We start from the raw sequence: 13,139 nt of genomic DNA, 5'->3' as shown, positions 1-13,139 counted from the left end.
GACAGAAGATGCTGGGTGGCAGCCTCAGACTCTTCCAATGAATGTACCCGAGGTGATTTTTCTTTCTGAGTGGAAACTCTGTCCTGCAGGATCCACCCAAGACTCCTCCCAGGTACTCGCACAGTCACCTCACTTCCTATAGGAAGCTGAGGCCCCAGGTGGAAGCCCCAGACTCCTCCAGTGAAGCCACCTGACATGATTTTTCCCTTTTGGAGAAAACTGCTGCACCTGGGATCTACCAGAGACTCCTCCTGCTCTGGTCCTGTCTGGTCCCTGCCCCACAGTGTGTCCCCAGCACATGTCCCTGTGCCACCGCAGCCCTGGGCCAGGCACCGTGCCCTGCGGTGAGGTCACAACGTCTGGGTTCTATCTCCTCCTCCTGGGGCTGCTGTTGCCTTGGTTTCTTGTGGAGTTTGAGGGAGGAGAACCTGTTAAGAGGAGAGCGTTGATCTGGGAGATCTGCAGCCACGAGGAGGATGAGGGCGCTTCGAGGTGAGGGGCTGGCGGGAGGCCGAGGCAGCGTCTGTCCCTTCAGGTGCTGGGGGCCGTGTCCCCGTCACCTCCCGTCCCGTCCTGCTGCCAGGCACCTCCCTGAGGGCTCCGTCCTGTCCCTGCCCTCCATCGAGCAGCCTGGGATGTCTCTGAGACAGCCTGGCCCAGCAGCTCTTGTGGTGCTGCGCAGCCCCAGCCCTCCCGGCCCCCTGGCAGAGCCCCGTGTCCATCCCTGCCCAGCTCAGCCCCACGCTGGGCTCCCTCCAGCATGTCGCTGCTGTCCTGGCACTGGGGACCCCCGACTGGGCCCAGTCCCCCAGGGGGTCTGCCCAGTGCTGCAGCGAGGGGCACACTCCCTCCTCTCATCCCACCGACTGCTCCTGCCAGCCCAGCCCAGCACAGGCTGGTGGTGCTGGGGAGGCTGAGAGACCTTCACCCCCCTGCTGGAAGCTCTGCGGCCAGCAATACCAGTTCCTTCTTTCCTTCCAGCTCTCTGTCCATGTGTGTGTCCCCCGTCCAGAGCCTCCAGTCCTGAGGGCAGAGACGGGGTGACGGGGACTGTCCCTGAGGCTGTCGACACCTTTGTGGCCATTGGGACATCTGGGCTGAAACAGCTGCAAGACCATGAGGTGAGGCGGGGGGTGAGGGCTCCCCTCCATGCCCCGGGCTTCCCTGGGGCCATGGCAGAGAGGGATCTTGTCTGATGGCATCTCTGCCCTGCAAGCTGTGTCCCCAAGCACTGATCCTGCTGCTCAGATGGGACTAATGTCGCTGCTGCCTCCCTCCTGTCCCCAGGAGCTCTCGGCTTTCTCCTGGGCAGGGCATGGCCTCTGCCATCAGCCCCAGCTTCTCCCCAGTGCCTTTCCCCAGGTACCCAAGGCCCCTCCTGAGCTTTGGTTTGGAGCTGTCCCAGCAGCCCGGGGCTCCTGCCTGTGCGAGGAGCGACACCGGGTGCAGGGTGCTCATGGCTTCTCCCCCTCAGTGCAGGGACTGGTCCCCACGCCTTCGCCTTGCCCACCTGGCACCTTCCCTCTGACTGCCACCTTCCCCGTCCTCAGGAGTGACCCCCACGGCCTCTTCCCCTGGTGGGGTCCGTGTCCCCCTCTGGCTTGTCTGCTTGTCTCAGAGCTGCCGCGGAAGATCTTGCCGTTGCCCGTGGCTCTCCTGACGCGATGCCTGCAGCTTGTACCTCATGCCCGTGTCACACAGATGGTTTGGAAGACAGTGGGTCTCTCTGGTGGCTCTCTGGGAACAAGGGTAAAGCGAGTCCCATCACTGCCCTTTGTGGTCTGTCCCCAGGGCAACCGGGTGGACACATACCGGGAGCTGGAGCATGCCTTGCAGGGAGAGGATGGCTGCTTGCCCGGTGGTGTTGTGAACCGCCTCATAGCAGAGGCCTCGGGTGACCTGCGAGCAGCCCAGGTGAGCTTGTTCTCCGACAGGGCCAGCAAAGCAGCGTGCCTCCATCCCTGGGTTCTGGGGAGATACAGAGATGTTCCTCGGTTATTCAGACCCAAGGAGGTCCTCAGAGAGAAGCTCTGGGGACTCTTCATGACAGAATTTGAAGAGGGGACACAGAGCTGTGCAGAGAAGTGGACTTGGGCTTGTTTCTAACTGAGCAAGAGCTGGCGTCAGGCTCAACGTTACTTCTTGAATACTGTGTTATACCTCGAATCCTGGGATCAGTTTTGGGCCCATCACTACAGGACATCCCTTGAGGTGCTGGAGCGAGTGGAGAGAAGGGAAGGGAGCTGGTGAGGGGCTGGAGCACAAGGGTGATGGGAGCGGCTGAGGGACCTGGGAGGTTCAGCTGGAGAACAGGAGCTGAGGGGAGACCTTCTGATCTCTGAACTGCCTGAAAGGAGCTTGGAGCCAGGGGGGTCGGGCTCTGCTCCCCAGGAACAAGCGCCAGGAGCAGAGGAAACGGCCTCAGGTTGCCCAGGGGAGGTTGAGGTCGGATCTGGGGAACAATTTCTTCCCCAAAGGGCTGTGGGGCATTGGAACAAGCTGCCCAGGGCAGTGCTGGAGTCACCATCCCTGGAGGGCTGGACAGATAGACACGAGGTTCTCAGGACATGGGTTAGTGCCACGGTCGGGTTAACAGTTGGACTACGATGATCTTGAGGGGCTTTTCCAACCAAAATGATTCTGTAATTCTATGTGGCGCTTTTTCAGGGTGTGATGGATGATGTGAAGATGGCCGCCAGTGACTTCTTGGTGGCTCTGGCCCGCACCCACTTTTACTTCGTCATGGCTGAGCTGCAGAGCCACCTGAAGGTGGTGGGGAAGGTCCCTGATGAGGCTGTGCTCGTCACCTTGGGCAAGATGGCTGGCAGCTATGGTACGGCACATGCAGCCTCCTGGTTTTGGCAGGGGTCTGTGATAACAGGTGGAAGGGATCCCCCCTCCCTAAATGCCCTGTCTTGAACTGGGGGGGACTCTGGAGTTTCCGCGCCTCCTCGCTTGGTGCCAGGACCGGCCAGCAGCTCTGCCTCACCAGCCCAGTCCTGGTGCTCGGACAGTAGGAACCCACTGGAGACAAACCCGCAGGGTCTCTGTCCCCCACTGTCCCCCCTATTGCCCCACAGGGCTTCCCCGTGTCCCCCTCGGGAAGGCCACCCTCCCCACGCCCTCTGGTGTGTCCTACACGGCCCAGCAGCTCCAGCCTTGCGAGAGATGGACCCTGGTGTCCCCTGTGTGTCTCTGACCCTCTGGGTCCCTCTGTCCCTCCTCTGCAGCCCTGCGCTGTGTCCCCTTCGCGGGAGCGACGCTGCTGGCCCTGCGCAGGACGCTGAGCCGGGCAGGGAGCGGCCGGACCCTGCGCATCATCTGCGGGGGTGAGTGTCAGCTCGGCCAGGGCCCGCGCAGGGGCTGGGGTGGCCTTTGGTGGCTCCATGTGATCCTAGAGGAGAGGTGGTGGGTGTCAGCCCGCCCCGGGACCCCGAACTGCTGAGTGTGCGGAGGAGCGGGGGAAGCCTGGGAGTTTTCTGGGGCAAGACACGTCAGGAACTCCGGGGTCCCTTCCCATGGCTTCTGTTCCTTACAAAGAGGAGCTACGAAGATGCTGAGGGGTCTGGAGCATCTTTCTTCTGGGGAAAGGCTGAGAGAGCTGGGGCTATTCAGCCTGGAGGAGGCTGAGAGGGACCTTATTTATTCTGGTAAATATCTGAAGGGTGGGTGTCAGAGGATGGACCAGACTCTGTTCAGTGGTGCCCAACGCCAGGGTGAGGGGCAACGGGCACAGACTGAAACACAGGAGGGTCCATCTGAATGTGAGGAGAAACTTGTCTGCTGGGAGGTGCCAGAGCCTGGCCCAGGCTGCCCAGAGCGGGTGTGGAGTCTCCTGCTCTGAGACATTCAAACCTGCCTGGACCCACCTGTGTGATCTGCTCCGTGACCCTGCATGAGCAGGTGGGGCTGGGGATCTACAGAGGTCCTGAAACCCAGCCAGTCTGTGGTTTTGTGATTCCCCTTCTCTCCCCTGAGGTTTGAAGTCCCTGCACTGAAAGTGGAGTATGCGAGAAGGGAAGGGGCTGTGGTGGCAAATGCTGGAGGCAAAGGGACCACTGAGGAGGAAGAGGTGCAGTGGGGAGGAGAGAAACAGTGGGGTCTTAGAATCCAGACATCTCCAGAGCACAGCTTGTCCTCGTATCCAGATCTGGTCCTGGACTGGGCCCTGCTGAGCCTGGGGCTGTATGTAAAGCAGGCTTGGGCGAGGGTACAAGGACCTTTCCCTGCTGCAGACTCCCATGTGCTCCCTTGTCCTTTCTCTTTCCTGGTGCAGTTCTAGAGCGATGGTCCAAGGGCATCACCACGTACTTGTGCAGCCAGAAACGACACCCCTTTCCTCAGAGCAGGGCAGCACAGCTCTGTGGAGACCTTTACCCGCTCTTCCATCACGCAGTGGTAAATTGGCTGGGCTGCAAGGAGGAACAGGTGAGAAGTGCTGCTTGCCACAGCTGGGGCCACAGCGGGGGTGTCCATGTCAGTGGGTCCGTCTGTGCCCCTTGGGGTCAAGCAGAGGGAAGCGGGGAAGGGAAGGGGTCTGGGGGGAAAGCCCCTGAGCAGGGAGCCTGCTGGTACTGTGCCTGGGGCTGGGGCCTCCCTGGAGAGAAGCAGCCAAGTCCTGTGGCCTTTCTGCAGGAGGGGCTGGGCTACCAGCCTGGGGAAACGCTGGCTCTGCTCTGGAGTCCCTCTCCCATGGGGCAGAAGGGAAAGGGAACCCCTCCCAGTGGGAAGGGCAGACTGGTGTCCAGGGCGTGCTGAGCACCAGGCAGAGCTTCAGCCGCCCAAGCGGAGCCTCTCCCTTCCCTCCCCAGGATAATCGGGCGGTCCTGGGTGCGGTGGCTGCCATGGTTGGTGTCCTTGTGTGTGAGGAGCGGCACTGCCAGCGTGCCCGGGAGCAGCTCCTCCGGCTCCTGCGCCAGCACCAGCGGGTCCAGGACACCTCCCGGGTCACCGAGGTGAGGACTCGCGCAGGGCCCGGCGTGGCTGATCGGCGAGTCTGTGCCAGTGCCACATGGTGCTGGGGAGCTGTGGGGTGCCAGGGGAACTGGGAAGCTCTTAGAGAAGGAGCAGGGAGAGCAGAGGAGGCCTGAGGCTTCCTGGGCTCTTTGGGCAAGAAAAGAGCAATGGGGGACATGGGGGGAACCAAGAGTCCCTGGCGTTCATCTTCTTGGGAAGGAGGGCACTGGCACCTCCCTGAGGCCCTGTGCATGGGCAGAGCTTTGCTGTAACGTCCAGTGCCATCCAGTGAGAGACAAGGTCCAAGTGGGAAGTGCCAGGAGGAGACATTTCTTCCCGGAAAGGGCTGTGGGGCATTGGAACAGGCTTCCCAGGGCAGTGGTGGAGTCACCATCCCTGGAAGGGTTGAACAGATGGAGATGAGGTTCTCAGGGACATGGGGTAGTGCCAGGGCTGGGGTAACATTGGACTCAGTGATCCTGAGGGTCTTTTCCAACCAAAATGATTCTATGATTCTACAAATTGGAGTTGTCAGCAGTGTCCCTGTGCAGAGGGCAGAGACCCTCTGGTGCTGCTCTGAGGGGGCAAACAAGGACCCCGGGTGGGAGGGTTTGGGGATGTCCCTGGGAGCTGACATCAGGGGCTCCCCTCATCCCAGCCCTGCTAGGCTTCTCCTTTCCCCAGGGCATTGCGGTGGCTTTAACCTCCTCTTCCTCCCCTCCCCGTTCTCTTGTAGAACCTCGGCCACGTACTGCAGATGCTGGGGGGAGGTCAGACCCCAACCCCACGGGGCTCAGCTCTCGCCCCCCACACCGCTGGGCACCACCAGGTAAGGGGAGCCTGCGGGGCAGGGCAGGGTGTCCCTCCGCCAGGACCACCTGCAGACCAGCACGCCAGGGTGTGAGCCAGGTGCCACGGAGGTGCCTTAAGGCTGCAGGAAGAGCAATGCTGGGATCCCAGGGAATGGCAGAAGATGTGCTGGGGAGGGTCAGTTGGACATGAGGAAAAGGTTCTTGACCCAGAGGTGCTGGACACTGGAAGAGGCTCCCCAAGGAGGTGTCACGGCCCCAACCTGACAGTGTTCAAGAAGAGACTGGACAACGTCCTCAGACCCACGGTGTGAACTGTGGGGTGTCCTGTGCAGGGACAGTAATTGGACTCGAGATCCTTGTGGGTTCCTTCCAGCTCGGGACATTCTGTAGTTCTGTGCTTGGAAGGGGCTGGGGGGCAGCCTGGTTCCCACAGCGATTTCCCTCTCGGCCAAGCTGCAGGAAGAGCAAGGGAGGGGAGGAAGGCAGAGAGCACCAAATCTTTTCAGTCCCTCTCAAGGCTGATGCACATTTCTCTCAAACGACCCTTGTTCCCACAGGTCCCTGATGTGACTGAGGAGCCTGGGCCAGCCCATAAGGCGAAGCCATCCCGCCCCATGACGCTGCAGGGTAAGGAGAGGGGACGGGGCGATGTCACTGTGCCGTGGCAGCTCTGTGCCTGTCCTCGGCAGCCAGGGGCAGCCGCCTGCTAATGCAGAATGCGATTTCTTCCCTGCAGCCCGAACCTGCCCCGCAGCTGTTCTGCGGTCCCAGCTGAGGCACGGGAGCGAGGCCCAGCGTGTGGCAACCCTGAGCCTGCTGGGAGAGCTGGCCCGCTCTGACGGTCAGTGCCAGGGCTGGGGACACACGGCAGGGGCTGGAGCTGCTGGGCTGAATGCTGGAATGGGCTGGAAGTGGTGCAGCTGCACGCGAGAGGAGCTGCAAAGAGCGGGTCCCCCAGCCGAGCTGACACCCTGTGATGATGCTCAAGCTGTCCCCAGCAGTTAGAAATGGGGGCACAGCAGGGACGATGCTCCAGGCTCAGTGACACGAGTGGATGGTTTGCAGAGCAGATGCTCCTACCAGTGCCATTTCTCTCATTCTCTGCGTTACCAGAGCTTTCGGTGCCTATAAAACAGCCATGCCTCTAGAAACAGAGTCACTCTGTGCACACCCCTGCCTGCTGTGAATTCAGAGTCAGGCCCTGCTTCTCTGTCCCACCAGTGTATGTGAAGCTTGGAAGCTTCAAGGGATCCTTCTGCCATCAGGGCTCTGCCTCAGCACACCTCTCTGTGTCTCTTCCAGCTCCTGTAGCAAGGAAGAAGCTGCCCCAGGTGGTGGCAGCTGTGCAGCTGGTGTGCAACGACCCCAGCGCCCAGGTGAGCTGGTTTGGGAAGAGACAGTGCTGCCAGGGAGGGCAGAGAAACCCTTTCCCTCAGGACAGCCTGACCAGGCCATGGCAGCAGCAGAAGCTTCTGCCGTGCCCTCGTCACCTCCCCGTGAGCCACAAAGGCTTCCCCAAGCGCAGGCGGCTTCCCTGTGGTTTGGAACAGGGGTTGATAACCACGCTCTCCCCGGCAGGTGCAGAGGGCAGTTCTGGAGTTCATCCGGGAATTGCTCAGCTCCGGCTCCCAGAGCTGCTGGCCACGGGATGTGGTGGGGCACATCTTCAGCGAGTACAGCCGGAGCTCGGGCAGACTGGTAAGGACAGGGCAGGACACCGGGGCTTCGGCTGGTGCCGGGGCCGTGCTGAGAGCTCCTGCAGGCGCCCTTGCCCATGGAGAGCTCCACGCGGCAGGGCCATTGGCGCCAGCTCGGCCATCGCAGCGGCCTCCACAGGGCTGTGCCATGGTGGTGGAGATGTCGGGGTGACGTGGGTTTGCACCTGGACACGCCACCCAGGGCTGCCTGCACGCCCCTCGCGCTGAGCTGTGCCCACACACACCTCCAGCAAAGCTGCCTTGTGAAGGGAGGGACAGACTTGTGGGGACACGACACCATCCGTCCCGAAATGCTGATGGGCCATCAGCCCAGCTCAGCCCGTGCACACAGGTGGGCCTGGCTAGAGGAGCTTTCTGTGGTGTTTTCGTGCCCTGGCTCTCCAAAGCATGCCCTGCCCATCCCATAGCAGCCTGGGGCCCACATCCCTTCTGGCAAGGGGACAGGCTGTGTGGCAGCCCCTTGGGTGAGTGTTTCCAGCCGGGCACCCAGGAGATGAAGGCCAGGGATGGCCCAGCCTCCTGCTGGCTTGCCAAGGATCTTCCCTCTCTGGCTGGAGCATCTGGCTGGCTGGGAGATGTGTGTGTGCCACTCTCCTCCAGGGCTCCAGGAGGCTGTTTTGGGAGCAGGACAAAGGAAAGGGCTTCTGGATTCTCCTTCGGGAGGTGGCTGCTCCCGGGATGCTGGCACAGCAGCGGTGGTGGGGCCGTGCCTGAGCCTGGTCGGTCGGGAGCTGAGAGGAACCGGGGTTTTGCCAACTCTGTCTTACAGGCGGCAGGAGGCCTTTTTGCCTGGGAGCCCCAGGAGGACAGAGCTCTTCAGTCCCTGTGCGTGGACATCCTGGGCTCGCTGGATGTCACTCGGAGAGGGATGTCCCAAGTAAGTTGCCCTATGTCCTGCTGCTGTGGCCACTTCTTGCCTTCAGAGTGTTTTTAATTGCTCTTCCTCATGGCCTGAACCTCTCCCCTCACGTGTGCTGAAGCACACGAGGCTCAGGGAAATGCAGACCATCCTTTACATCTTGGAACTGAGTGGAAATGCTGATGTGCTGAATTGCCCGGTTCTTCTCAGCAGCTCCTGTGGCCCAGGCTGCTGCAGTACGTGGTGCCAGCCCAGTACAGCGGCGTGCTGATCCCGCTGTCCCGCGGCCTGCGAGCCCTGCTGGAGAGACGGGAGAGAGCGGGATGTGACGAAGAGGAGGAGCCCGATGCTGTGGACTCGCCGGAGCAAGGTAGGAGCCCCAGGGAGTGCTGCTGGGTTTGGAAGGGGCTCAGGCCAGTCTGTGTCTCCCTGTGCCCCACGAACCCTGAGCAGGAGCCCAGGAAAAGCAAAGGGCAGAGTCAGGCTCTGGCTCCTGGGGAGCCGGGGGCTCCTTCCTGGCCGTGCTGGATCTGCCTTCACCCCATGCGGGGCAGCCTGGGGAGCCCCCGGGCCAGCACTGTGGCTGTGCAGCTGCTCTCAGCCCTGTGTGGGCCACAGGAGGTACGAGGGTCAGGCCACGGCGGGGCCTCTTCATCTCACCAGCCTTTCCCCCTCCCCGCAGCCCGGCTGCCGGCTCCCCAGGCGCTGCTGGCTCGAACGCTGGTGAGTAGCGGGGCCCTGGGGAAAGAAAGAGCTTTTCTGGCAGCACTCCCGAGCCCGCCCGAGCCCCGCGGGGATCCCAGTCCTGTCTCGGGGCTGGCGGGGGTGGCTCTGGTGGCAGGGGTGACCCGTCTCTGCTGCCCTCGCCCAGGTGCTGGCGGCGGCTCCTCACACCAGCAGCGGCCGCGCAGTCGCTGCCTTGCAGCTGCTGCAGGCCCTGAAGGGCTGGATCTGCGGGGCCTTGGGGACAGCGTGGGCCACCGAGATCCCCCTCCTGCTGCAGCACCTGGCAGGTAAAGTGTGGGTGGGAGGAGAGGCTGGAGAGGAGGGAGGGGCAGCTTCCCAGCAGTCACACAGTGGGGATCAGCCACGGTCAGTGCGACCTTCCCCACCATGAATGCAGTGGCTCTGACAAACACCCCTGGGCTCCCTCCTGTGTCTGTGGCCTTGCAAGGGCTTTGGCACAGGCGCTTGTGGGCCCTTTCCAGCCTGATGGCCTGGGATTTCTGGGAGGTCTGACCGCAGAGGAGACCACCGGGCTCTTCTTTGGTGTGAGCTTGAGCAGCAGCAGAGCTTTTGCTTCCTCTTGCTTTCTAGGAAGAGCCGAGAGCTCCCTGGACTCTGCAGAGTGGGAGCAGCATGTGCTTAAGGTACAGCATCCTCGGGGTGTCACAAACGGACGGGGAGAAGAGGGAGCAGACAGAGTTGTGGAGAGCTGGTGAAAAGAGGGCTGGGCTTGGCAGGGGAGACACTGCCATTCCAGCAGCTCTCCCCAGCAGCATCCCAGGACACAGGGGTATGGGAAGGGCCCTGGCCAAGGGCAGGGGGACACCCGCTTCCTCTCCTCTTCCCCCCAGTTCTTGCGAGCATCCCTGAAGCTCATTGAGGATGAGACCTGGAGCGTGGGCCTGAGCCAGCAGCTGAGCCGGCAGCTGGGCAGCTCTGCCCCCGGCTCCTGGCAGAAGGTTTGTCTCCTGCCCCACACCGGGACTCTGCCCACGCAGGCAGTTTTCACTGCTTCACCCCCAAACTGCGCTTCCCCCCGTGCTGCCCCGGCCTGGCACTGCGGGCAGTCCCGCCTGCTCCTGGGGGAGTCGGGTCAGTCTGGGGCCAGCCCTCTCCTGACAGGTCGGGCTGTGACCGCATCTCGGGCTCAGCCTCTTCTCGTTCAGCTTTTCCTCTACAAGGCTCTCGGGACAGCGCTGGCAGGTTGTCGGGACCTCAGCCACGTCCAAGGGCAGGTGCTGAGGTTCCTCCAGGACACAGACTCTGCGGAGCTCTCTGAGACCCAGGTGAGGTGATGCTCATGTCCTGAGCATCCTCTGCCTGTTGCTGGGGCAGAGGGAGAGCTGCTCCTGGCCCTGCTCCAGACCTCCCTGATGTGCCCATCGCTGCTGTTTCCCCCTTATTGCAGCGTCCTGCCTGGCCGTTGTCACTGGCCATGGCTGAGTGCTCGGGCTGGAGCCCACTCCCCATTTCCCTGTGGTTGCAGGGGATGATTTCTGTGGTGTCCCATGCTGCTGAGACCCACTTCAACCTGGTCTTGGACACAGTGACCGCTTTTACCAGAGACAGGTTTTATGAGACTTCCACGGGCTGGAAGGTAAAGGATCCAGGGTTTCACTCTCTGGCTTTCCTATTTTTGACCTTATTTCCACTTCTACACCTTCTGTAGCCAAACTGTGGCAGCTGTGTTTATATCAGCCCTCTTGTAAGAGCTGCCCAAGGCCTGTGTTTCAGAGGGGATGTCCCGGCATTGGGGCCCCTGAGCTGTGTTGGGAAGGACAGCGGTAAATCCGCCAGCAGTGTGTGCGATGCTGGCTGCTCCCTGCTCCCCATCCCGTGCCAGAGCCCCGGCTGCAGGACGGGAAGAGCTCCCGGCCCCGGAGCTCGCAGCTCGAGGAGCTGCCGGGAGGTGCCCAGGGAAGGAAGGAGCTGGTGAGGGTGCAGGGCAGGACCGGGGCTGACGTCTGGGGGCATCTCTGTTGTCACAGGCACAGCTGCCGCAGGGCACAGAGAGACCTCAGGCCACTCGTGCTGCTCTGATGTGCGTGTACAGCGGCATCGCTCTGCGTGCCCCCAGGGAGCAGCTGCTCGCCCGTGTGGATAGGGAGATCATGGGCACCATCCTGCAGCTCTCCAGAGTCACACAGAGGGTAGGAGCACGAGCCGTGCAGGGACAGGGACACCTGGGTGCCCTCATTCCAGCCCCTTGGGGCCGGGGTGTACCAAGATGGACAAACTCTTTCTAAAGATCCCTCAAGGAAGTGTTTGTCCTCAACATCCAGATGCAAACCCCTGTGTGTCCCCCTGCTGATACTCTTCTTCCACCTCTCAGCCCTGCAGAGAGTTCAAGGGGTGCTTTGCTCTCTTTGCCCTCAGGAGATGCAGCTCAAGCTCGCCCTGGTGCAGAGTGTCACTGAGGTCAGCTCTGCCATCCAGACTGTGGGTGATGCTGGCAGCTTTGAGCTGTCCTCGAAGCAGGAGGTGACACAGACCCTGCTGGTGAGTGCCTGCAGCAGGGACAGTCACACGGGGGAGCTTTGGGCTGCACTTTCCCCAGATGGGCGATGGTCTCTGGGCTTCTCGCGAGCTCCTGGAGCTGTGTCCTGAGCTGGGGGGCCCTGGGGTGCAGGGTGGCTGTGGAGCAAGGTCCCTCCCTCGGTGCCTTTGGGGACCCGTGGGGTGACGGGGCAGTGTCTGCCCAGGCCTGGCAGCAGAGCCGGTCCCGGGGGAGGCAGGAGGGCCGTCCCGTGTCCATGTCTACTGACAACTCTGCGCCTGTGTCTCTGTGACTTGCAGGACTGGATCAAGGAGGAGCCTGCGGACTCCCTGGTGTACGGAGTGTTTCAGGCCCTGGAGGAGTTGAGGTGAGGGCTGTTCCCGACTCTGGGGACTCCCCGTGTGCCCCATCCCAGCTGGCCAGGGCAGCCCCAGTGGTGTTGAGCTGCTGGGGCTGTGGAGTGGGAGGCTGCTCCCCACTTTGGGTGTCTCCTGAGCCCCAGGGGTTCCTTACCCTGGGCTGGGGGTTTGCTGCTGCCCGGGGGGAGGCAGGAGCTGCTGGAGCTGAGGGCAGCGCTTGCTGGCAGGGGCTGGGGCTGGTGGGTTTGGGGCCCTCGATTAGGAGGAACCCAGGCATGGTTTGAGCCACTCTGGAGAGGGCTGGTAAATCCCCTTTCTCTTTTCTCTTCCTTTTTCCCCTGGCCAGCAAGCTGAGGCCAGCGCTGAGCAGGGAGGAGAACCGCAGCCTGCTGGCAGTGTGCTGCCAGGCTGTCCTGTCCTCTCCTTCCTTCCTCTTAAATGGGGAAAACATCTGTGAAGCTCCTGCTAGAACAGCTGCAGAGTGGTGAAGAATGAATGTGGGACAAATCACGTTTGGATGCTTCACTCCTGCCACTTTCAGTCAATAAAGGAGCCAAATAACATGCTTGTGATTTATAAACATTATTTTAATGTTCATGGCTTTTACATGTTACACATCCCAGGGTCTCAACTGCTGCAGTTCATATCACGTACGGTGAACAGGGAGGCGCTGAGTGTCCCAAAGCACGCCTCAAATCTGTAGGATACTCTTACCTGGAAACCTCATTGGACATTTACTCGTTGGTTTCTGAGTGTGTTCAACTAGGTAGTAGTTTATTTTTAATGCATCGTATTAAATTTATTTTAAACCACTTTTTTCTAAGCTGTAAAATATGCAATGTGACTCAATATGTTTGAATTGAAATGATTTGTCAGGTGACACGTAGTGGAAATAATCTTTATTATGACAGTGATGTTTTTCTCAAGTATTTTGCCAAGAAAAGTGAATTTCTCAGATTAAATGGGTAGAAGGCAGCCAATACCTTTTTCAAAGAATGTGAGTTTGTCTCCACCTCTGTGACTAGTTGGAAGTATTTGAGTATACATAATGTATACATTAAAAACAATTAAAGGCATCGCTGATGTTATACTTGTTGTGTGTGGATATTTTTTCCTGTTGCTTCATAGTGGTCCAGGCAAACTCAACAAAACACACCAGCAGAGTGTGAGTCAGTGCACCTGAAGCTGGATCATGTAGCCTTGATCTTTATC

General features: G+C 60.7%; 2 protein-coding genes and 1 long non-coding RNA gene across 3 annotated transcripts; all 3 read left to right on the top strand.

Annotated features, from left to right (window-relative positions):
- Nucleotides 1-233: 233 nt before the first annotated feature.
- LOC135576115 (maestro heat-like repeat-containing protein family member 2A) lies at nt 234-4,816 on the top strand. Its single transcript, XM_065039484.1, has 6 exons — nt 234-492; nt 982-1,121; nt 1,792-1,914; nt 2,668-2,833; nt 3,231-3,329; nt 4,812-4,816. Exons 1-6 carry the CDS (start codon nt 477-479, stop codon nt 4,814-4,816), a joined length of 549 nt encoding a protein of 182 aa, XP_064895556.1. The 5' UTR covers nt 234-476.
- A 2,549-nt stretch (nt 4,817-7,365) lies between these two features.
- On the top strand, nt 7,366-8,820 carry LOC135576130 (uncharacterized). The gene is made up of 3 exons (XR_010467728.1): nt 7,366-7,466; nt 8,256-8,363; nt 8,559-8,820. It is a non-coding gene; the product is annotated as an uncharacterized LOC135576130 (long non-coding RNA).
- A 68-nt stretch (nt 8,821-8,888) lies between these two features.
- LOC135576114 (maestro heat-like repeat-containing protein family member 2B) lies at nt 8,889-12,861 on the top strand. Its single transcript, XM_065039483.1, has 9 exons — nt 8,889-8,966; nt 9,317-9,715; nt 9,923-10,030; nt 10,238-10,357; nt 10,558-10,668; nt 11,060-11,221; nt 11,448-11,570; nt 11,868-11,935; nt 12,274-12,861. Exons 1-9 carry the CDS (start codon nt 8,889-8,891, stop codon nt 12,413-12,415), a joined length of 1,311 nt encoding a protein of 436 aa, XP_064895555.1. The 3' UTR covers nt 12,416-12,861.
- Nucleotides 12,862-13,139: the final 278 nt, after the last annotated feature.

This window comes from Columba livia, chromosome 23, assembly GCF_036013475.1.
Source record: "Columba livia isolate bColLiv1 breed racing homer chromosome 23, bColLiv1.pat.W.v2, whole genome shotgun sequence".
Classification (NCBI taxonomy): domain Eukaryota; kingdom Metazoa; phylum Chordata; class Aves; order Columbiformes; family Columbidae; genus Columba; species Columba livia.
This window is presented reverse-complemented; position numbering and strand designations above follow the sequence as displayed.

Coding starts and splice junctions, on each gene's coding strand:
- LOC135576115 (XM_065039484.1), top strand. Junction 1,122..1,791: donor AACAGCTGCAAGACCATGAG/GTGAGGCGGGGG, acceptor GTCTGTCCCCAG/GGCAACCGGGTGGACACATA. Junction 2,834..3,230: donor CAAGATGGCTGGCAGCTATG/GTACGGCACATG, acceptor CCTCCTCTGCAG/CCCTGCGCTGTGTCCCCTTC.
- LOC135576114 (XM_065039483.1), top strand. CDS start 8,889: ATGCGGGGCAGCCTGGGGAGCCCCCGGGCCAGCACTGTGGCTGTGCAG. Junction 8,967..9,316: donor CCCTGTGTGGGCCACAGGAG/GTACGAGGGTCA, acceptor CCTTGGGGACAG/CGTGGGCCACCGAGATCCCC. Junction 11,936..12,273: donor CAGGCCCTGGAGGAGTTGAG/GTGAGGGCTGTT, acceptor TCCCCTGGCCAG/CAAGCTGAGGCCAGCGCTGA.